Below are 22,460 nucleotides of genomic sequence, written 5' to 3'. Positions count from 1 at the left end.
ATGTGATTTTAAGTTTTACAGTCTGTTTTAAATATACAATTAATAAAACTAGACTAGGTAGTGAAAATATGACAGGAAAGTTTTCTCCATTCCACCAAATGACATTTGACCTAGCGGTATGTGAGTCATTGACTTTTTAGAAGGTCAAAAGTTCAAACCTCACCAAAGATGAGAGAGATGTGTGAGTTATTTGTTCTATTTATCGTATATAAATATTATATACTTCAAAAAAAATTCTTCATTCCTGTATGATTTGTATATTGATACACCATTCAAATAATTAAATCAGATCTTAATAAACCCATAACTTCTCTCTTTAAAAGCATTTATACTCTTGCAATAATGAATGGAAAGGCTAATCTTTCATCATTAATCTATTATTATTATTATTTGAATTATTGATCCCAAGATAATTAATAACCTCATGTGTTAGATTTAAATTTATATAGAGACTAAATTAGTATTTTTATTATAAAATTTTATTTTGGGATATCTTTTCAGAAAAAAAGTATTTAGAAGTTTCAATCGTTTTAGATTTCCTTTTACTTTTAATTTTTTTTATTACACCAAAGATAAATATATACAAATTACAAATATATTATTTTTGGCTTTTGATAAAAATTAGAGAGGTACTGAGGTGGGTTATAAATGTCTTAAACAATTGTAAAATTAGTTGCTAATATTTTGAAGATCCGGTTTAAAATCACATATTTAACATGGTAGATAATGACTCAAAAGTTTATGTTTTGGTACAAGAAAATGGATCTAGTTAAACCGTCTTTAATAAAAGCACTATATCTCACACCAAAATACTTTAGGGGTCGTTTACTAAACGCTTACCCGGCAAGTATTTACTGGGCAATTTTTCTTACCAGATGAACATGGTAAGGGGCAATGATCTTACCCGGTAAAAGCGATGATAAAAATGAAGAATCTTACCCTGTAAAAGCGATGATAAAAATGAAGAGTCTTACTCGGTAAGTGGGGGTGACGACTCTTACCTGGATAAGCGCTTACCAAGTAAATTGTTACATAAAATATGTTTTGATGTACTACAATCTTACCCGATAAAATAAATTATAGTATTGACTTTTAAAATAAACGTTTACCGCATAAACATTTAGGTAAACCACTCCTAAATATTATAAAAGCGTTCCAAATAAAACTTTGAAATAAAAACTCACCTTATGTAACAATTAGATGAAAGACTTCAATTCAACAATAAATTTCAGATAGAAAGACGTGGTGGATGAGGTTGGTCGTTGGCCGACGGTGGTTGTGGAGGGTGGTGGACGAGGTTGTTGTAGTGGAAGAGAAGGTGGAGGTGGCCGTCGGTGGCTGCGGGAGCTACAACTAGTGGTGATGACCATTAAAACAAAAACCATATTAAAGTTAGATATAAAACGAGAATAAATTAATAATATTTTAGTTTATGTCTCATACTTGTCCCATCTTATTCCACCTATTTTAAAACAAGGAAAAACTTTTTTGTCCGACATTGTCCCTATCCTATGTTGCGGCAAACATGTAACAATGAATTCTTATCCTATCTCATATCGCACCAAACGTAGGACAATGATTTTGTCCCGTCCTACCCGATCGCATGCACCATAAATTATATAGGCAAGGGTGGACCTGTGTAGGAGGAGACGGTGGCATGAGTTACCGTTTAAATGTAAGAAAACAATTACGTTTCTAATGGTTGTCATCGACCGTATAGTTTAACGCAAGACTTTCATGACGGAGATGGTAAATGTTCTTCTCTTTGTATAAAAGGTATGGGGTTGAGTGGAGTCCCACTGTTGTCAAATTCGTTGTTTTTAATTTAAATTTTGGTGTTTTAATATACCTCTTGTGTTTTAAAAAATATACGTTGATAAGACTCGAACATGGGTCTTTTTTATGTAGGGACAGGGAACCAACTATAGAAATATCGTGAAAAATTATTTAGATATTTTTTATAGTTAAATTGTATTACTACTTAAGAAATTATAGTTCTAACTTCTACCTCTGTATATTGATGACATTTTAGTAAACTTATATACTAGGTAAACCTAACATATAAACATTACATGATATGAGTATTATATGATCATAGCTTTGTATCGGCTAAATTCACGAGTTAAAGATAAATGGATTGAGACACGGCTCAGATTTTTACGGGAGGCAACATCAGAGAATTTTATACTAAAATGAAAACTACTATAAAATTTATATTTTTATTTATTTTGAAACGAAAAAGATATGACTTAATATTTAAAAATAATACTAGTAAGTTTTAAAAAGGAATCTTAAAAAATCAATGAATCAAATTGGTTGTAAATTTTCCATCATGTGATGATAACTAGGGCTCCACATATTTGGATTCGTCGGGTTCATCGGGTTGAAGGTATTTAAATACCTAGCTTAATGTTTGCGTCTTGAAAAATCTCAACATAATCCAACCTAAATGAAATTATAACCCAACCTAACCCAACCCAAATCGTACGGGTTGGATAGGTCGGGTTAAAATTTTGGTATATCATTTTATAATCTAGCTAAGTGTTTGTGTTTAAACGAAGTAAAATCTAAATACGAACATCCATAAAAGGTTAACAAACTCAAAGAAAAGTTGAAGGTTCATACAAATAAGAAATTACAATTATAGTTGAAATTGTAATATAATTTAATATAACTAATTACGGATTGGTCTAATCTCTAATATACATATATTAATCAAGTCCTTAGCAATTATATTAATTTCATAGAATAGAAAAACATCGGGTTAGGTTGAGTTCAAATTATCCGAACCCAATTCCAACTCAATAGGTGCGATTCAACCTAATTTTGAATCAACTATGTATCGGGTCACCTCAGATTGAGCTTTTTTTGAGTTTTTTCGGGTTGGGTTAGTAGGTTTTTTTAGCACCCCTAATAATAACTATTAAATAGCATCTATAACATCATTTAACTCTGATATATAATCAATCAGATATTTTTCGAAATAAAATCGATGTAATAGTAACCTTTTTTTTTTAAAATAAATAATTTTACATTTGTTTTAAAAAGAGAATATATGATATTTTTGTTTAATAGAGAGTACACTATTTGACTTGATACAATAATTTAGTGAGCTGCTTTTTATTAGCAATCAGATATCTAAACTACTAGTTAAATTAAGAGAGCTTGCTTATGTTATTGATGTATTATAATTATCCAAACTGCCAGTTAAACAAAATTTGTATTACAATTCAAAAATATCATGAGGTCTCATGTTCAAATTTAAGGAGGAATAAAGGTCTATTTGTGGCCATGGAGGTTCAAATGCGGTGACTCTGGGTTATCTGCAAAACAGGTGGTCGCTCTGAGATTAGTCAGCTCGCATAGCGGGTTGGATGTCCATGTTAATAAAAAAAATTGTATCACAATTTTATAGGAAATAACAAGGTTACATTTTTTTAAGACAACAACACTTTATTGATAATAAACCAAATACAAAAACAATTCTAAACCCATGATTTAACAGTTGGTCGAGCAATCGTGGCGGACAAACACAAACAACAAGCAAAGTCTACCATTGTCTTATCGTCCTAGTATCCATATGTTACGCCAACTTTGTACCTTTCCGGCATTTATAGTCGACTCAATATCGGCGAAATCAGGTTTGGGAAATTCTTTGGCAGAGGGACTATAAAGTGGGCTTTTCTACAAGATGTAGAAAAACCCGACAATCCTAAAATATAACATGCAAAAAACCCATAACAGAACAAAGACTAGCCCAAACAAATTATAGTCCGGCAACAAAACTCGCTCGTGGCACGCCTCAGATACAACCTGGTTGTGCCACGAGAATAAAAATCTCATCGAATATCCATTGAACATTGAATATGTCGAAAACTTGAGATCTTGAGAACGGAATTTGGTATACTATGTATCATTTTGGCTTTTTTTAGGTTACATCTAAACATTAAAAACGTAAAAAAAATATATTAATATTTGAAATCTGTAAAAAAAATTATAAAAAAAATATTCAAATAAACTTAGAATAACATGGGCATTGTCATATAGCTATTGTTTGAAAGGGCAATGATGTTATGTTATCATGATTAGGATTTCATTGACATAATGAGAGCCTTTTTCTCTGTTGGTGCTTGCATACATGGTCTCAATCATGATGGATACCACAAATGATGGTCATCTCCACTCTTGACTTTCAACTCCTTTATTTTATTTATTGTGGATAATAATATCATTATTATATAATATTTTAAGAAATGACATGAAAGACCCTCGTTTATACAACAACGGCAAATTATAACTCAAGCTCAAGCCCTCTGTATTTTCACACCTTTTTCTGATTGTAGTTATGTTACATAAGAGCGTATGCACAGTTATGAATAAGACACATTTTATAAACCATTTATTCTCAATCATGGATTCAACCATGGTCTAAAGCTAGTTGCTATAATAATTATTAAAAAATTTCAAAAAATAAATGTTGCATCAATAAAAATTCATAAAAATTAAAAATTCACTGGTTATTAATGACTTTGCGTATAAACACACTCGAAAGTAGAAACATGAATCCACATTGGCGTTTAGAAATAATGAGGATCCACTACATATTTAAAAGCGGCCTTGTTGTCATATTTTCATTTTTCTGTTCTATTGTAATAAATTAAAGTTATAAACTACATGCGTTACATAAAAAATGGAGGAAAAGCAAAGTACTCGTGCCATGGTCCAAAACATTTATTTACAAAATTAGTTTTCACTATACAAGTCAAAAGATGTTAAATTAAAAACGTGTACTGCTAAAGAGTTTTTAATGAATGCCATTCAAATAATATTTTCTTTAAAAAAGTTTGATTAATATAATAATATGTCTTAATAAAATAATGATATTATTTGATAAAAGTTAGAGCTTAAACATTAAAATTCGTTACCATCCACAAAACACGAATAACATATGACTAATAATATAATATTGTTTTTCAATTGAATATGAACTATTTAGATTCTTGTGTGTTAAAAGAATTGAAGAGTTAAAATGATTATTGGTTTGTTAAGAAATAAAATTAAATTGTCAAGATGTTAAAACTAATCAAATTTTGTGTATATTTATTTTAAATACTTTTAGATTATATTTAATTCAAAGTATATTTAATAATTTTTTATTTGTTTACTGAGACATTAAATTTACAATTAATTTTTAATATTTTATACTATTTTTAATTTCAAGAATATAATATAATATATATAAAATATCAAATATAAATCATGAATTTTATGAAATATTAATTAAAATCATCTTAGCGAGTCTTAATGAAAAGTGTATCAGTTTTGAAAACCCATCTCAGCATTCACCTCTTTTTCAAAATAAAATAAAAACAACTTTAATATATTTAGAAATATATATAAAATTAAATTTTCAGATATATAATAAAATATATATATTTTAATTAAGAAAATAGGCATGGAAAGGGAAAACGGCGAGATTCTTTTCTCCTCGATTATGATGATGATGATGATGATGATGATGTAGTTATTATTATTATTTCCTAATATTTGATAACTTCAATCATTTAATGTGTCACTTGTACAATCTGCAATAACACCGGTACCTTACCAATTACTAATTAATGACTTCATTTAAACTTATAAATTTCATTAATATCACTTCATGATTCTAACTCAAACCACTTTCTATTTTCCATACATCTTCTTAAAAAGAAAAAAAGAAAAGAAAAAAAAAGAGTAAGGGGATCAAAAGTAGATGTGCATAATAAAAAGATGACAATACAGTTTTAAAAATATGTAATTATTACATTTTTTAAATAAGTAAATGATATTTTTTTCCTCTTAATAATAAAAAAGAAATTTTTTCTTTATTATATAATAAACTCAAGTTAACATTTATTTTAGGATTTAAGGTTTAGGGGTGATGAGTAATGATCCAAGTAAAGTGGGGTGATTAAAAATTAGAAAAAAAGAGCAGGTTATGGAGTAATGATCAAAGTAAAAGCGTAAAATTGAAGGAGTAGATCCATCCAGAGGGAGAACTCCTATTCTCTCTCTCTCTGAAGAATTCCCAGAAAAGGGATCAGACAAAACATCCACACTCTAGGACAGAGCAACCAGCAGAACAACAAGTAGCTTTTGCTCTTTAATGCTCTCTTTCTCTCTCCCTCTTGATTCCCTTTTATATATTCACTACAAAAAAAAACCCTTATTTCTCTCAAATTATTGCTGGTAAATCTTGACGATGGCAAATATAGGTGGTTTGAGATGAGATTATGGCTGCTGCTGTCTTGTTGTTAAATATTATGGCTCAAAACAACACCACCAATGCCACTGATGATGTAAAACCCACTATTTTACATGATTTTCTTGGCCGTGGATGTGCTCCGGCCACCAAGTTCGCCGCCGATGCTTCTTCCCCTTCTGCTTCCGTCTCTGGTGGTGGCGCCCGTGGTGGTGGCCCCGTCTCCACTACTTCTGATCTGGGTTCTGGTAACTAACACCACACCACACCACTCCAATCCATTTCTTTCTTTTCTTGAATGTTTAAAGACCTTCAGTTTTTTTGTTATCGTTTTGGTTCTTAGCCACTTTTTCCATGTTTCGATTTTAGTTTCTCTGGTTTTACTTTCCACACGATTGGGTAGCTATTTAAAATTGGGGAATGATGATAGAGCAAGTTGAGAAATGATCACATTTCGTACAACTTTTTATTCATTTAATATAAGTTATTGTAGCATGATTTCCACTAGATTTAGTTACCTAGCTGAGGGACTATGCCCATATATATTCAATTTTAACCTCAAAATGCCAAAAAAATAGGAAAACAAGTTGATGGGTTAGGTATATCTGAGTGGGTTAGTTCCATTGATGTCATCATCATTGTTACTACTCTATCCATCCAAAAACAATCGCACCACCTATTCACCAATTATTGATGATGAGGATTCAACGTTGAATGTGTTTTAAATTGATTATGCCATAAATCTTGATCAGGGTGTGTGGCAAATTCTCACATTTGTGTTAATAATTGATGATCTTTTTGTTTTAACAATGGTAGAAAGGCAGGTTGGAACACATTTTGAAGGGGTGCCATTCTTTGGTCAAAAAGGTGATTTTTCGGGCTCCAAGATTCGGTACTCAGGGAATAAACGCAGTAACTCGGATTCTGTGTTTATGGCACCGTCAAGAGACGGTATCCCCCAATTGCGACCAGACTTTCCTGAGACCTCGCATTTGATGAAGGTATGCTTTTTTCAAAGTCGTTCATGCACTCTAAATTTGCATTTAAGATGTTTGTTGAACATGTGGGTTTGAACCGAATTTTATACTAGAAAAGCCTTGTCCATATAGAGTATGTAGCACGTGTTAAGTGCACAGTGGCTTCATGAATCCATTCTAATGCATGATGCTAGAAATTTTGTTGTGGTTAGATGCTGAGAAATGTAGGGGCAGAGCGACCTAGATGGCCCCATGAGGATGAGTCTTTCATGGGGGTGCATCAAATGAGGCCGACAGCATCATCTCTAATGGTACAACCAGCCACTGGCAGTAAAACTGATGCCAACGCATCTAAATGGGAGCGAGCCATTCCTGTGAACGTTGGGCCTGTACTACAGTATCCTCCGCGTGTTGGTCAAGTTGTATCTTACGGGTATCAAGCAGTTTCAAACAGATTCAAAGATGCCAATGTGGGTTCCTCAGTGATTTCGCAGTCGGCTGCTGATGAAGGATCTAGGACTGGAATCAAAGGGTCTGGGATTTTGAGCTCGGTTAATGTCATGGCTGAACCAAGCAGCAGCAAACAGAAGTCTCTGAATAGTAATACCGAGCCAGGCTCTTCTGCTCCACTTCAGTAAGCATTAAGACTCAGTTCAGTGAAGCTGAATCTTGACTAGAGATTTATGGGTTTTAATCCTTGTGTTTGCAGGCGACAAGGATCTACATCTGCCAGTCGCCAGATGACCATATTTTATGGCGGTCAAGCCCATGTGTTTGATGATGTTCACCCAAACAAGGTCAGATATATGCTAATTTTTTTTTATATTTCTAGATGCATAGTATGACCAACTTGGTTATTTTCCCCTTTCAGGCAGATGTAATAATGGCCCTAGCTGGATCAAATGGAGGATCATGGTCGACAAGTTTCTCACCCAATTCAGCTGTAAAACCATCTGGTGGTGAGGCTATTCCTGTGAGCGGTGAGAATGACACAATCATGGCCGCTAAAACTGCTTTGTCGAGTAAAGATAATCTTGGGAGATTATACAGCCCTGGAAATTCAAGTCATGGGCTTGGCTCTAGTGATAGAATGCTAATGCTTTCTGGTAAGCTGCTCTCTTCTTTTAGGTTGATCTATACTAAGAAGACACAGTCGGCCTTCTAAAGTCAAATATACTTCCCAACTCCAAAGTTGTTAATCTTTTTGAAGTTTCTTGAGATAATAATACTTGTATTTTTAGTAGCAAATGCAACAAAATGAAGATTATGGTTTTTGGGTGCAGGGGGGCAGTCAATGAAAGATGCAAGAGGGGCAATGCAAGACCAAAAGACTGAAGAGAAACAGTGATGAATGGCTTTCAAAGGTACCTAATCATGGATGATTATTGTTGTAGGGAGTTGGATTATGGTGTAGTTTAGCTGTTAACTATTTCTCTAGTTATTCCACCAAATAGTAAAATTGCTGCAAATTATATAGTTTCACTCTATGATACTTATCCACAAGACATCTTTTTGGCCATCTTCAATCAAATCTATCTACCCCCTTCTCCCTTATTGCCAATGTTCGATTATTTTGTCTTCAATCAAATCTATCTCGTGTTCGTATGATTTTATAGTTTCTGCATGTATTTGAGTGAGTTGGCATATTCAGTTTCATAAAATGTGGTGGCTGAAACTAAGAATACATGTAAAACTAAAGCTCAAATTGTGTCTACACTTGTATTGATAAGAATGTTTATTAGCCAAAGTACAAAAATACCCTTTTGCCGCGGGAAGACAAGGCAAAGCATGTAAAAATTAAAGCTATAACGTCCAATGTTCATGACTATAACACGACTGGGAATATTAAAATATATTTGACCGAATCACCGATAGTTAGGGTACGTTGGGGAATACATGCACCTCTCAGCGAATTTAACGAGATCTTCAGGACGAGGGTTGTAAGAAGCTAGACCTGAATATAAAATTATAACAATTTAATCCACAGTTCTTGTAATTCATAGTTTAAATGGGTGAATGTATCCATATACACACACGCACATATTGAAGTACCAATTATGCTGCTGAAGAACTTACCAAGGTCATATGCCTTAGCAGCTACATAAGCTGCAATATTTGCTGAAATCTTTCTGATACACGAAAATGATGGATATATAATTCCCTTGGCCAAGTCTTCATCCGTTACTTGCGATGCCAAGCCTTGCGCTGTTCGAAAATTTTTATTAGTCACATCAGTCACCATAAATCTTAAAAATACGATTCGCATTGTTTAGATGATAACTATCAAGTCTATTGACTCGACTTTTTGCCAATTGGTTGCATGATAGTTGGTTAGAATCCTCAAAGATGTAAATGTTGGTTTTTTTCACTTACACGCAGCCAAAAGCAGGTCGTCATGCACGGAAACTACACCACACATGATCAATCCCAACCCGAATCCAGGGAATATGTAAGCATTGTTTGCCTGCATTTTTTAAGAAACCGTAAGAACCAACTAGCAGTTGTTCCAACAGAGCAAAGAACACATTATAGGTTAAGACCTGGCCAGGCACGAATATTTTGTCTTCGTATGTCACGGGATCAAATGGACTTCCACTAGCGAAAATAGCACGACCCTACAAAAAAGAAAGCCATCGTGACAAACTAGATACAGAGTTCTTGAAAATATATATATGTATAATAGTTTACCTGGCTCCATGTATATGCTTCTTCGGCAGTACACTCTGATTGTGAGGTTGGATTCGATAGAGCCATAATGAGAGGTTTCTACATGCCATTTGATCATATCAATCTCGAATTCTTTAGAAGAACCATCGTTTATTATGCTAGATGTCGGAAGAAAACTAACCTCATTATTAGATGACATGGCTTCGACAACTTCTTGTGTAAATTGTCTCCCCACACCAGATGTTCCTATTAGTACCGTTGGTTTGATGTCCTGCAAAATGAAGTTAATGTAGTTATGGTTTTTTAAGCGATGTTTTGTGAAGAGATTGAAGCAGGTAATACGATATAGGTTTTGTACCTTTACAGCATCTAAAAGAGTCGTAACAGGTTCATGCTCGTGAGCCCATGGGAGCTTAAAGTGTTGAAGAGACTCTTTACGGGAGCTCACCACCAATCCCTATGTGAAAAAGAAACACAATTGTCAAGCGTAGATATCTAATAACATCATCTAGTTCCTAGTATATGCGTTTTTCTCATACCTTCGAGTCAACGAGCCAGATCTTTTGACGAGCGTCTTCTATGCTTGAATCTGTCTGTTACAAGTATCTATAACGTATTAGGATCACGAAGTTTAGAAAGAGCAGAGCTACACCACGCTTTACCTTCTTCGATATCTCGAGTGCAATAAGTTCTGCTATACCCGTACCAGCCTTTGAAACAAAAGAAAGAGAGTTACAATGAGAAGGTACCCAGAGCTACAAAAAAAATGAACCCATCTTTGTGGTCAAGTGAGGAGTTCACCTCTCCGGCACCTAGAAATAGGAACGTATGATCGGAGAGGGTGCCACCAAGTACTTTTATTGCCGAAAGCAAACCTCCAAGAACAACAGATGCCGTACCCTATAAAGAAGGAAAGAAACGTGGCATATGATGAATGTTGCTTATTATGTTAAAGATTTGCTGAATACATGGGCTTAGACTATTTTTGACAAACTAGCTGATAAGTTAGCTGCTGGCTTACGCCTAACCAAAGGTTTTTTTTTTTCAATAAGCTCAAGAAACAAGGTAGCTTATGGTGGCGAAACATGGCCCTAGTTCAAAGCTGTTAATTACCTGTATATCGTCGTTAAAAACAAGATGAGTTGTGCGGTATTTCTTGAGTAAATCAAACGCGTTATGGTTTGCAAAATCTTCAAACTGGACAAGGATCTTTTCTCCATAATTTCGCTTGACTGCACACATGAACTCCTCTAACAACTCGGTATATTCCTAGGCCAAGAGATAAGCAATTACGTTCAACGGATAAAAGAACCTACATGTCTCGAGTTTGAATCAAACACCAAAGGAAATAACATAATTAGAACACACCTCCCCTCTTGCTCGATTCTGTTTAAGACCAATATAGAACTCATCGTCAAGCAACTTCTGATTGTTTGTGCCAACATCGATGGTTATGGGCAAGCACTGTAACATAGAGAAAGAAACCTTGGTTGGATTCTAGACATAGAATATCTAGTCGTAAGATGTTCTTCGAATGCTAAAAGACTGAAAGCGAAGGATTATAATTACAGCTGAAGGACGAACTCCTCCAAGTGCGGTATACAAAGAAAGTTTTCCGACAGGTATCCCCATCCCCTGCAATATTTCAAAAAGGCTATTAGAACCAGCCATGATAATGTATTACCACCATAAGTTTGATGCTGCACCTGGCAACCAAGATCGCCTAGCCCCAGTATACGCTCACCATCAGTTACAACAATCACTTGGATGTTTCTCTCGGGCCAATTGTTCAGCAATTCACGAACATGCCCTCTGGTTATATATACAGTTACGCAGTTCTGCATGATTAAATACTAGAATCTTGGCAGGCGGATTCACCCGCCTGAACTTTTTTCTTTTAAAAGAAACAAGGAACACAAAGAACGACAAGAAAATGGGAATGAAATCATCATACTTGTCTTTTAAAGAGATGTAAAGTCCCTGAGGACGGCGAAAAATGCTCCCAAATTTCTGGCAAGCTTCGCCGACTGTTGGAGTGTAAACAACTGGGAGAAATTCCTCCACATGGTCAATCAGAAGTTTGTAAAACAACATTTCATTTCTCTCCTGCAACATACATACACAGATCAAAGTGTTTATGTCCAATTATCTGTTTTCTTTTTCGTTTGATTTGGCATAAGAAACGCCATGGAAATACCTGAAGATCGATCATAGCTATGTATCTTTGCAAAGGGATCTGGTATTGCCGGAGATTGTGCAGTATTTTTTTCACCTAATTGTTATATATGTATATATAGATAGATCAAGAAAACAAACAGTGAAGCAAGAGACATGAATATGATGATTCTTACGTATAAAATAAGGATTTATCTATGAGATTTACTTGTTGTTCTTGAGTAGATATTGTAGGAGGAAGAAGGCCATGTAGGTAATGAGCATCTCTTTCTCTTTCGGTGAATGCAAGCCCTTTGTTCTGGTGTGGGTCTCGTAACAAAATGTACCCACTATATATATATATATATATAACAAACACCATTTGAGTAAGATGAAACAGTGATCGAAGAAGATGAAGAAGCCATTAATCGATATGAAATCACCTGGAAATAGACATGTTCCAAGGGGTAACCAGTTGATCTACACCACCATTATCATCAACATCACCCTCACTCGCCATCACCGATTGCTCCTCTATTTCTCAACAAATTCTCTGAAAACAACACCCCAATTCTGTTAAAAATCAATACCCACCAAAAAAGAATCAGTTATTTTACAAGCCCCAATTTGGATTCCTGATTAGATTGAGAAAATATGGTCTAATCTTTGGTAGTATAAGAAAGAACCATGAATGAATGAATGAATGTATGACCTACCCAAAAAAAAAAAGCGAAATCAGGTTCAAATGTATAGAATCAAGAAATCTTGATTTTGAATGTGATGTTCTAAAAGTGAGATGATATCAGAGAAATGAGTATCTTGAAGGAGGAGGGTGATGAGATGATCAAGGGGTAGAAATTATGTGTGTGTGTGTATTAAGAGAGAAAGTAGGAGAGTTACCCTCCTCTCTAGAGTTGAAGGTTTCTTCCTTTTCTTTCTCCAACAGTTGAAGATTTCTTCATTTTCTTGAATTTTGGATTTTCTATTTTTTTTTTTTTTAAACCCAAACATTATGGTTGAAACAATGCGTAAATGTGTAAATGTTATGTTTTAAAACCTTAATGATAAGCCAAAAATTAAAGAGCTTCGAACCAATAAAGACCAAGAGTATTGATTCCATAACTAATGGATCTATCGTAGAATTGAGACCTAACCATAAAGTAAGAATTGATGGGAATGATGGAACGTATTTTCTTTAAACCGTTCGTATATGTCTGAAATACTTTTAATTTATGTTTCTTGATGTAGAAATATATTGGTATAAAGGATTAATTTTTATGATCTTGTATCATCTTGGTATGAATAACTACACCAACACACATATACAGATATAGGCACACAAAAAAAACGCTGGTACAAAATACTATCTTTCTAAGCCTTGCTTTTCTAGCTCTTTAGTTTAAATAAGTAGAATTATTAAGCATGTTGTGTATTATGGATTGCATGGCAAGTTCAATTCCTTAGGATTAGGAACATTGGTTCACACCACTTTCTTGTTCTTATGGAAACATGATCAGAAAATTGCTTAAAGTCTTCCACTTCTTCTTTTATTTCTTTGGAGACCAGACCATCCATCTCGAATGAGGTTACTATTAGATTGAGTCTAATCATTATAACTTTGCATTAATCAAAACCAGTTTTGTATTAAAATTGTCTTTAACACAAAATAAACAAGATCAAGTAAGAATCCATGGTTAACTTGAAGAGTTGAACTAGTGAGTACGTTTTAAAATCTTAGTTTAAAAGCTCTCGAATACACACACACATATATACTAGAATGGGTACTCGTGTAATGCATATATACTAGAAGGGTACTCGTGCAATGCATCGAGATACATCTCGATTTCTAAGTTTCGTTTTATTCTTTACCTATGCCGATATAATACGGTTTTATGCGGTTTTGAGAAAACGATAATGTTTTTATTTTTTAATAAAACATAAATTTGAAAATATCATAAAAAATTGAAACAACTATATCGATATTAATATCAAATTAACTATTAAAAAGTTCTTGTTTTATGTAATTTCTTTATTCAAATTTTTTATTATAATTTCATATAACGTAATGAAGTAAATTTAATTTAGGTTTAATAATATAATTTTTTATAATTATAATAATCAAATATTTTGTTAGAAGTCAATGATTATCCTAATTATATTTTAGATTTTTTATATTTAAAATGAGATATTTATTATTTATTTGACTATATTTATCTACAGTTGGTTACACGAATTCAAATATGGAGCTTTAATAAGTTGTATTTACGCACAATCTACTTGTAATCTTGAGTTTTAAGTAATATGTATTAATAAACAGTATTTTATGGATAAAAAGTGGTTTTTAAGAGTTTTTGTCAAATGCTTTATAATATAGTATAGATATATATACATACATACATAGACTTGGGATCATGTGAGACCAAAGATTTTTCGTAATATCCGTAAGACCAATTCTCAACCATTTGATTAGATCTACAATCTGAATATTTATAAACGCCACGTGACTTCTTAATAATCACAAAATTGTCACCGTGCAATTTTAGACCATTAGATTATTAGCTTAAAAAATTGATCAATAAACATAAATTGGTCTAACGGGTCTCACAGAAAACCTTTTGTTTCACGTAAACCCAACCCAACCCAACCCAACCCTATATACATATATATATATATATATATATATATATATATACAGAGAGAGAGAGGTTGGTTATTATACAACTCTTGACATTTGTACAACCAATACAACTCAATCTCAATCGTCCATTTCATTTGATTAATATGTGATTTCATATTACAAGAGTTATAAACTCATAAAGAACCGAGTTGCTAACAAAGTTTATGTGAAAAAGCACATAAAACTGTAAAAATAAGGTGTGTATTTGTGTTTTATTTCCATATATAAATATTATATATATACTTTAAGAAAATAAAAATGTTACATTAATTTTTCATGATTAAACTCAGAAAGGAGATTATACATTATGCAAATGTTCAATATGATAAAAGAATAACAATAAATTATATATTTTTTTTATCGATAAATATTTACAAATTTACACTAATGTTATTTTCTGAATAATTTTTTATAAAAGAAAAGAAGTAAAAGATAAAAAATCTCATGTTCTAATAAGAAAAGGAAAGATGAATTAAGAAAAATGGTTTTGTAAATATTTTAATTTTATTTATTTATTTTATTTTGTTTCCTTTCATACTTAGGAGGAAAATAAAATTAAGTATGGAGTGAAAAAAAAAGGAAGTAAATAAACACAATTAAAATATTTATAAAAATATACATCAATTACAATTCTTATATAAAATAAACATTTGAGAAAACTACGATTATGGTTCCTATGGTTTGAATAATACTATTTGTTTTTATAGTTTTAAAATTACAAAATAATTATCATGATTCGTAAAAATGCTGGGATTTAGTTTCTTTTCTTAACGGTTTGACATATTCATTTTTTTTATCGATTGTTTGTCTTTTTTTTTTTCCATTAGAAACCATAATGATCAAAATTACAAAATAAATTTTAAATGGCTAAAAGCCAAAGAAATCAAGAATAGTGTTTGATTGGTTTGACTTTGGTTTTCAAATGTCAAAAGTGTTTGGATGTCTCATTGTTCAAAGTCAAGAAGGAATAAAAATTCCCTTGTGGCGAGATTCAAATACGGTGATTTCAGGCTACCCGCAAAACAGGTGGTCGTGTTAGTCGGTTCACGTAGTAGGTTGGATATCCAGGTTAATAAAAAAATGTTATTTATTTAACGTAATCTTTTAATTATCATTAAAGAGAAATGTGGTTACAAACTATATCACCGTACCAAAGGGCTTTTGGCCTAGCGATATGTGAGTCATTGGCCTTATAGGAGGTCAAGGATTCAAACCTCACAAAAGGTAAGGAGTGTGTGTGAGTTTATTTGTTTTATTTGCCGTATATAAATATTATATACTTAAAAAAAAAAACTATATCATCTTATAGTATTAAAATTATAAAAATGAAAAATGTTCTCTCTTTCAAACCCCATCGACCAAATTTACAGTTTACTCTATGGGGGTGTTTGGAATTGTTTATCAAAATAATTTATTGACTTATTTCAGTATGTCACTGGTTATAAACACTTTTTGAGTGTTTGAATAAACAACTTATACTGGTAATAAAAAGTTTTTGAAAAAATTAAATTTTTTTGATTTATAATAATAAGTATTTTTATAAAAAATGATAAGTTATTTCAAATAAGTAATTCCAAACCCGTTAAATGTTTCTCTCCAAATGCTTCTATACGTTTTCCCCGTACAACAAAGGCACTACTAGAAAGGTTGCAAAAAACCAGAAAGCGCGGAAGGCGCCCAAACAACCTGTTAAGTGCCCTAGTAAACAAATAAATTAAATACCTTCGTCTCCCTCCCAGCACCGTTCAGCAATCGGGTGAAATCAACCAAAATTCTTAAACTTTTCAGGGTTTACGAGCATCAAATTGGAGAACCCGCTACTAACATGGATCATCGTCTTCGTTCTAGAGGAGAAAAGAAAGTTTTCTCTGGGTTTACAACAGCCGAGGTTAATCATTATATGCTTGTCTCTGTTATTGAGTTTCTCCACATGGGGATTTAATTTTTTCGTTATAGTTCTATTTGAAGCTGTTCAAACTATTCATTTTGATGTTGGTAGTTTTGCAGAAGGTGCATGTATTTCATTGTTTCTTTCATGATGGGGTTTTGGCATTTTAACGAATTCTATGTTTCATATGTGGTGCGTTGGTGCTGTTGTTTATAGATGCATGTTGCCTATTTCCGGGTTCTTCAGCTGGGTATCTTAGCTTTCGTAAGGGATTCTGATTTTTTTTTTGAGAAACCATGTTTAAGTTGTACATGTCGTTGTTGAAGTTTTGTGATTTTGAAACCCTTTAAGTGAATTTAATGTAGCATCGGAAGTGGATATGTATACAATGATTTCATCATGTAGTTTAATTGTCAATTTTTTTTATAAATACATTCTTGAATTTTGTAGGCTAGTGATTAGTCGTATATAATGTTGTTGAATTCAATCCTGATTGTGATTCCAACAACCTAAAAGCTAGATTGCCTTACTTAATTGCCAACATCATGAAATTTAGTGTTGAATCTGTGTAAAGTAATACTCCATGAATTTTATAGATTTTATTCCATTTCTCATTGCCATTTGCGTATCTCATCTCCATTTATCATTCTATTTTGCAAAAAGAGACCTGGTTCATGAAAATGAGGATGAAATGACATGGTTTGGATAAGCTCATAAAGGCTCGTATGAGCTTGTAATAAACTAACATTAGATCTTTCAAAGAAAATTCATTTTTAATCCTATTTAGGAAAACCGAAATCAGAAGTCATCTAGTGGCTAGGATTGGTGGATCAAAAACATATAAAGTAGACCAAGTGACTCTGAAACTTCTCCTCATGAGTTTTTCACACATCTCATGTACAACCAAGTGGGAGTTAAGGTTAGTAGTCCAGAAGAAGCCCTTTAAGCTATTACTCCATATAACTTACACAGATAATGTCAATGTCCTTATAGCACTTATGGACTTCATGGAGGTAGCATTGTGTCAACATCAACTTTCATTTTGTTGCATAATGTTCTTTGTTACATTAAATTAGGACTCTCAATGAAGTGTTAAAGTTTATACCTCTGTCTCTTAGTTTATTAGTTCCACTCGACAGTTGATCATCTTAGAAAATATGTATAATTAATTGTTTTTTGCACACTAATTGAAAGAGAAAAGCATGCATCATCTTTGTTTATGTAAAGTCATTAGTAAATTCTTAACTTCACAGACGGAGAAAATGGAGAGAGTACTAAAGGAATCAGGGGAACATCCTCTAGGTCCAGAGGTCTTTAAGAATTTGACAAAAGGATTCAAGTGAGTTATTATTCTGGAGTTTCACAAATATCTGCATCTTCTTTTCCAGCTTTATGTTCATAAATCGTTTCAAGTTACAACCTTTGCAATCCCCATAACCCATGCAATGCTTGGTAATCTGTTTATATGTCTTTGACTATAGAGCTTTGTAGTCTTGTTTTCGTTGTTGATATTATTATATTCCCGCCATCCAAAAAATAGTTAACATTTGACCTTCAGTTTTGGTTTATACAAGGTGGTGACGGCATGTTATTATGCAAGGAAAATTGGACTAAAACATCGATGGTAAAAAGTAGTAAAGTCCATGTCGAATTTGAATTGGAGAACAACCATGTTTGAATCTTTAAAATGTGAAGTCGCTTCATTTTCTTTGAGATGGAGGGATTAATAATTCGATTCCACTTGAAGTGCCATGTTATTGAATTGTATTTTTTCCCCTTCTCTTGTTGCTTTTACCAATAAGTTGGAATTTATAGTCTCAAATTGGTTATTTGGTTACCAATAAGAGAGGTCATTTCTGTGAATATCTTTGGCTTGTGAGTTTATTTTTTGTAAAATAAGAGAAGGGGAAATCCTGAAAGAAAATTTTGGAACTTTAGGAAATTCTGACTAGATTGTAAGTAGCTTGAGACAGGGGAAAACAATTTTGAGTAACATAAAAACTGTGCAAAAATCAACAGAAAAGAGAGTGTAAAAGATAAAAAGGCAACATACATGGTCTAAACTCTAAAAAAAAAACTTGTGGGGTCATCTCGTTCTTCCTGTTTTGCAATCATAAACGTATGTTTGTTTTTAATTTCACAATTGTTTCTAGCTAATTGTGAATTTCATCCCTTTTTGGTAAAAAGAAAGACCAAAACTCTCTTTTACGCATTCCTTTTCTCATGTCACTATGAATTCTTGGCCAATAATTTAGGAATACAATTAATGTTGCATGGAGTGTGTTGCATCCCTTAAGGGTTGCAACCCTCAGGGCACCCTTGCTTCTTAGATTGCGGCATTTGGCACATAGTTTTATGAGATTGTTTGACTTCTTTTTGTCAAATATCTAATATCTTATCGGTCAAGAGAAATTAGAGGAATCTTGTGGTCCCAAATTATAAAACCAAATTTTGAACATTGATAATGGGTAAATCGGTAATCTTAATATGATAAGTTATAGTATGCTTTGCCCTATTAATCTAATTGAAGCTCTTTTGGTTTTGGCAGCCGTTCTGCAGGTCGTGCCGGAAAACCTGTTTTAAAGTGGACCGAGGTCAGTACTCTTTTTTCATACTTGCTAACAATATCAAGAAAAAAACTATATCATCGTCTTTGTGCACTTCTTTTATACGTCAATCTTTCATATATTAGGTCCAAAGTTGGTTCCTCGATAGGCAGCAAGGTCTCATGTCAAAAGATACATCGCTTACTGGCATGTACAAATTGCCAGCTTCCCAAGAAGCTTGTGCCTTGAAGAACATGAATGAGACTTCTGATATGTCTAAAGGTGATTCAGTTGGTTGTTGAGATATCATTTGCATATAGTTTGCTCCCTACGCTCCAAAAAATAAATACAACATTTTCTTTTTTAGTGAAGTTCAAAACCTGAAGCTACTTCTTTGCCATCAATAATCATTACAAAAGTAGTGATGAACATTGATTTTGGTCCACAAGATTATCCTGTTTCTTCTTCATTATTGAGGGGTATTTTTCATGTTTTGATTAATAGCCTACATAATGTTGCATTTAAATTTGGGAGATACAAGGTCAAAGATCAAAAGGACTCTTTTTCTTGTAGTGAGGGGAGTAAAATTATGAAGAGGAAGAAGTCTTGTTTGCTCTTTTTTTGGGAGTATTTTCCCTATATATATATATGTGTGTGTGTGTGTGTGTGTGTGTATGTGTATGTATGTAACTACGTATAACATGTAACAAATTTATGCAGGTGAAAAAGTTCTAGATCTGTCGAAGTTGGAGTTCGAGGCAAAGTCATCGGATGACGCTTGGTAAGCTTAAGAAGATTTATCAGAACTTGAATACTAAATATCTTAAGGGCTGTTTGGTTCAGACAAGGGAATGCAAAGGGCTAACCTGGAATGTGAATTTAGGGAGGGAAGGAACCCATTATATTATATAAAACTAAACAGTTTCTTTTATTATTTACTGCTTAATATCTCTAACCAAACAGCCCCTTAGTAACATCTTCATATTTCCATAAGCTTTATGAGCTATGTTAAAAATAAACTAATATCAAGGTGCTAGCCAACGTGTTCGAACATCACCTACCAATGGGTTTATGGTGTCAATTTCTTTAGAAATGTTGGGAAATTAACATTAAAATAGCATGAAGGCTCTACAGTTGATATTACTTTAAAGGAAATTTAGTTTAAATGGGTTGGATTTCAAGCAGAGACGCAATGCTGCCAAAATGTCGGTCTTTTCTTGATGCATTTTTGTGCTTTGCAGGTATGATGTGGAGACTTTTATTACACACAGATTTCTTAGTTCAGGCGAACCCGTAAGTTCATATCTTTTACCTTCTGAAAGTTCATTTAATGCTTTTGAAATTGACATCAAAAGAGGCTTGTTTTTTTTTTTTCATCTTTTTTCGACTGATCACCTAGATTTCGTATTATATTAATTTTTTTGTTATTTATTCTATCCTTTTCGTTGTTATAGAAAGAGTGAAGTACAGTTAGGCAGTTGAGCAACCTTCTAGCGCCTTAATCATTGTTCATGTTAATATAAAATATAATTACTTTTAGATTGTGTGAACATATATATAAGTTAAAACCTTCTAGCAAAGTCGCCTGATTTAAGAAAACTAATCATTTTAGTGCTCGATCTTTTAGATTCTTTTTCAACACTTGCATCATGCAGAACATGAATGTTGAAATAAATTAACTTGTCATAATTAACTTCGATTTCAGGAAGTTCTTGTAAGATATATTGGTTTTGGAACAGAAGAGGATGAATGGGTCCCTGTTAAAAATGTGCGTTTACGATCTGTCCCTCTTGAGCACTCTGAATGCAATAAAATCATGATCGGAGATATTGTACTTTGCTTCCAAGTCAGTAAGCTCTGCAGAACTTGCAAAGTCTTGAATGTAATTCTATCTTTTTACGCTAATCTTTGATGTCATTTGGTCCATTATCAGGAGAAAACAGATCAAGCAAGATACTACGATGCTCAAGTTATAGATATTCAACGAAAGTTGCATGATATAAGGGGCTGCAGATGCATTTTTTTTATTCGATACGAGCATGATAACTCGGAGGTAAGAAAACAAAGTAACATCATGGTTTTGGGATATGAACTTTTTGATTCATTGCAAACTATCGTTAAATGTGAACGTAAAAAGAATATTGTTTGCAAGAACTTGACACAGATGGTTTGTTTGCAATGAAACAAGTTTGATCTTAAAAGTCAACATGCAGCAGTATGAGTTATGGTTAACATCTTATAAAACCTTTGTTGTGTTTCAGGAAAGTGTTGGGTTGAAGAGACTGTGTTGCCAGCCGGAGTATTAGATACGCCATTCTTCTGTCGACATATATATATATATATATATATATATATATATATCTAGACGCTGTTTATGAATCATCTAGCAACATTGTCAATATGATTTCGGATTGGTTGCTAGCGGTTCTTGACCGTCTTTTCCCAACTCAAATATTGTGGCATTTAGAGAACTGTCGGGATCAGATCAGAGTTATGGTAAAAGATTGCAGTTTGTATCATTGGAATTTTGTGTTCGACCGTGGTTTATGTGGCTTGATGCGTTGATTGTGTGGTGTTGCATTTGAGAAAATGAATGTATCTTGACTTTTGAATGTTGAGAAAGATCTAATTTTGTAAAAAGAATTTTTTTTGAATTCATGGTTTCTTCAAATATTGGTAACAGCGTCTAATTATCAAGCACAGGGGTGCCATTACTATCCATCTAAGTTGGTCCAGATTAATCTGTCTGTATTGATTGATTTTATAAGTGAAAGGAGTCTGATTTTTGATTGATTTTGAAAAAACCTTGGCTTTTTGTATAAACTTGCTTACTGAATGAACCATTTTCTATATCAGTAAGCTACTATCAAATGATCATGTATAGCTTACCGAATAAGTTGGAACTCTTATTAAGTTACTAATGTACGGTCCTAAGAATGTTTATCCATGATTTCTACAACCAGATTGAGAATAAGGAAAAATACATTTTGAAAAAAAAAATAAAAGGACAAGCTTAGCCGTTCCATCTCACGGAACCGATCAAAATTTGGGTTTAATTTTTATATTGAAAGTTACACATTTAAAATATTTACTTTAATAAAAATATTAAGAAGTAAAAAGTATACCAAAATTCATATTTTTTTTAAATATTTACTGTTAAAATATTTTTCAACCGAATATCTAACATTCACTTGGCAAAATAGATCCTTGAATTTTGTTATTACTTACATTCTCTCCCCTTAAGCACTATAACTTTCGAATTTTGGCACATTTTTTTCTCAACCGACTTTATATTTCATTTTATCCG

At 32.8% G+C, this 22,460-nt stretch overlaps 3 protein-coding genes across 3 annotated transcripts; 2 read left to right on the top strand and 1 right to left on the bottom strand.

Moving 5' to 3' along the window:
- The first annotated feature begins 6,044 nt into the window (after positions 1–6,044).
- Positions 6,045–8,773, top strand: LOC112521525 (protein TIFY 8-like). The gene is made up of 7 exons (XM_025130435.1): positions 6,045–6,131; positions 6,258–6,492; positions 7,061–7,245; positions 7,434–7,855; positions 7,931–8,018; positions 8,093–8,327; positions 8,505–8,773. Exons 2-7 carry the CDS (start codon positions 6,276–6,278, stop codon positions 8,567–8,569), a joined length of 1,212 nt encoding a protein of 403 aa, XP_024986203.1. The 5' UTR covers positions 6,045–6,131; positions 6,258–6,275; the 3' UTR covers positions 8,570–8,773.
- Positions 8,774–9,086: 313 nt separating this feature from the next.
- LOC112521694 (NADP-dependent malic enzyme) lies at positions 9,087–12,562 on the bottom strand. The gene is made up of 18 exons (XM_025130688.1): positions 12,486–12,562; positions 12,272–12,392; positions 12,086–12,160; positions 11,843–11,994; positions 11,595–11,700; positions 11,458–11,523; positions 11,257–11,352; positions 11,002–11,157; positions 10,690–10,788; positions 10,551–10,598; positions 10,428–10,481; positions 10,247–10,345; positions 10,070–10,159; positions 9,910–9,987; positions 9,762–9,836; positions 9,595–9,685; positions 9,298–9,426; positions 9,087–9,175 (listed from the first exon to the last, which is right to left on the bottom strand). The coding sequence occupies exons 1-18, from the start codon at positions 12,560–12,562 to the stop codon at positions 9,087–9,089; spliced, it is 1,701 nt and encodes a 566-aa protein (XP_024986456.1).
- Positions 12,563–16,383: 3,821 nt separating this feature from the next.
- LOC112521417 (protein SAWADEE HOMEODOMAIN HOMOLOG 1-like) lies at positions 16,384–21,493 on the top strand. Its single transcript, XM_025130266.1, has 9 exons — positions 16,384–16,607; positions 17,861–17,946; positions 19,156–19,201; positions 19,300–19,435; positions 19,874–19,934; positions 20,395–20,446; positions 20,859–20,999; positions 21,087–21,206; positions 21,415–21,493. The coding sequence occupies exons 1-9, from the start codon at positions 16,545–16,547 to the stop codon at positions 21,457–21,459; spliced, it is 750 nt and encodes a 249-aa protein (XP_024986034.1). The 5' UTR covers positions 16,384–16,544; the 3' UTR covers positions 21,460–21,493.
- Positions 21,494–22,460: the final 967 nt, after the last annotated feature.

This window comes from Cynara cardunculus (assembly GCF_001531365.2).
Source record: "Cynara cardunculus var. scolymus isolate 2C chromosome LG 11, CcrdV1, whole genome shotgun sequence".
NCBI classification, from domain to species: Eukaryota; Viridiplantae; Streptophyta; class Magnoliopsida; order Asterales; family Asteraceae; genus Cynara; species Cynara cardunculus.
The sequence above is the reverse complement of the archived record's forward strand: the minus strand, read 5'-3'. Positions and strand labels throughout refer to the sequence as shown.

Coding starts and splice junctions, on each gene's coding strand:
- LOC112521417 (XM_025130266.1), top strand. CDS start 16,545: ATGGATCATCGTCTTCGTTCTAGAGGAGAAAAGAAAGTTTTCTCTGGG. Junction 16,608..17,860: donor CTGGGTTTACAACAGCCGAG/GTTAATCATTAT, acceptor TTAACTTCACAG/ACGGAGAAAATGGAGAGAGT. Junction 19,436..19,873: donor GACTTCTGATATGTCTAAAG/GTGATTCAGTTG, acceptor AAATTTATGCAG/GTGAAAAAGTTCTAGATCTG.
- LOC112521525 (XM_025130435.1), top strand. CDS start 6,276: ATGGCTGCTGCTGTCTTGTTGTTAAATATTATGGCTCAAAACAACACC. Junction 7,246..7,433: donor AGACCTCGCATTTGATGAAG/GTATGCTTTTTT, acceptor TGTTGTGGTTAG/ATGCTGAGAAATGTAGGGGC. Junction 8,328..8,504: donor TAGAATGCTAATGCTTTCTG/GTAAGCTGCTCT, acceptor TTTTGGGTGCAG/GGGGGCAGTCAATGAAAGAT.
- LOC112521694 (XM_025130688.1), bottom strand. CDS start 12,562: ATGGCGAGTGAGGGTGATGTTGATGATAATGGTGGTGTAGATCAACTG. Junction 10,599..10,689: donor TATTTCTAGGTGCCGGAGAG/GTGAACTCCTCA, acceptor TTTGTTTCAAAG/GCTGGTACGGGTATAGCAGA. Junction 9,837..9,909: donor AAGCATATACATGGAGCCAG/GTAAACTATTAT, acceptor TCTTTTTTGTAG/GGTCGTGCTATTTTCGCTAG.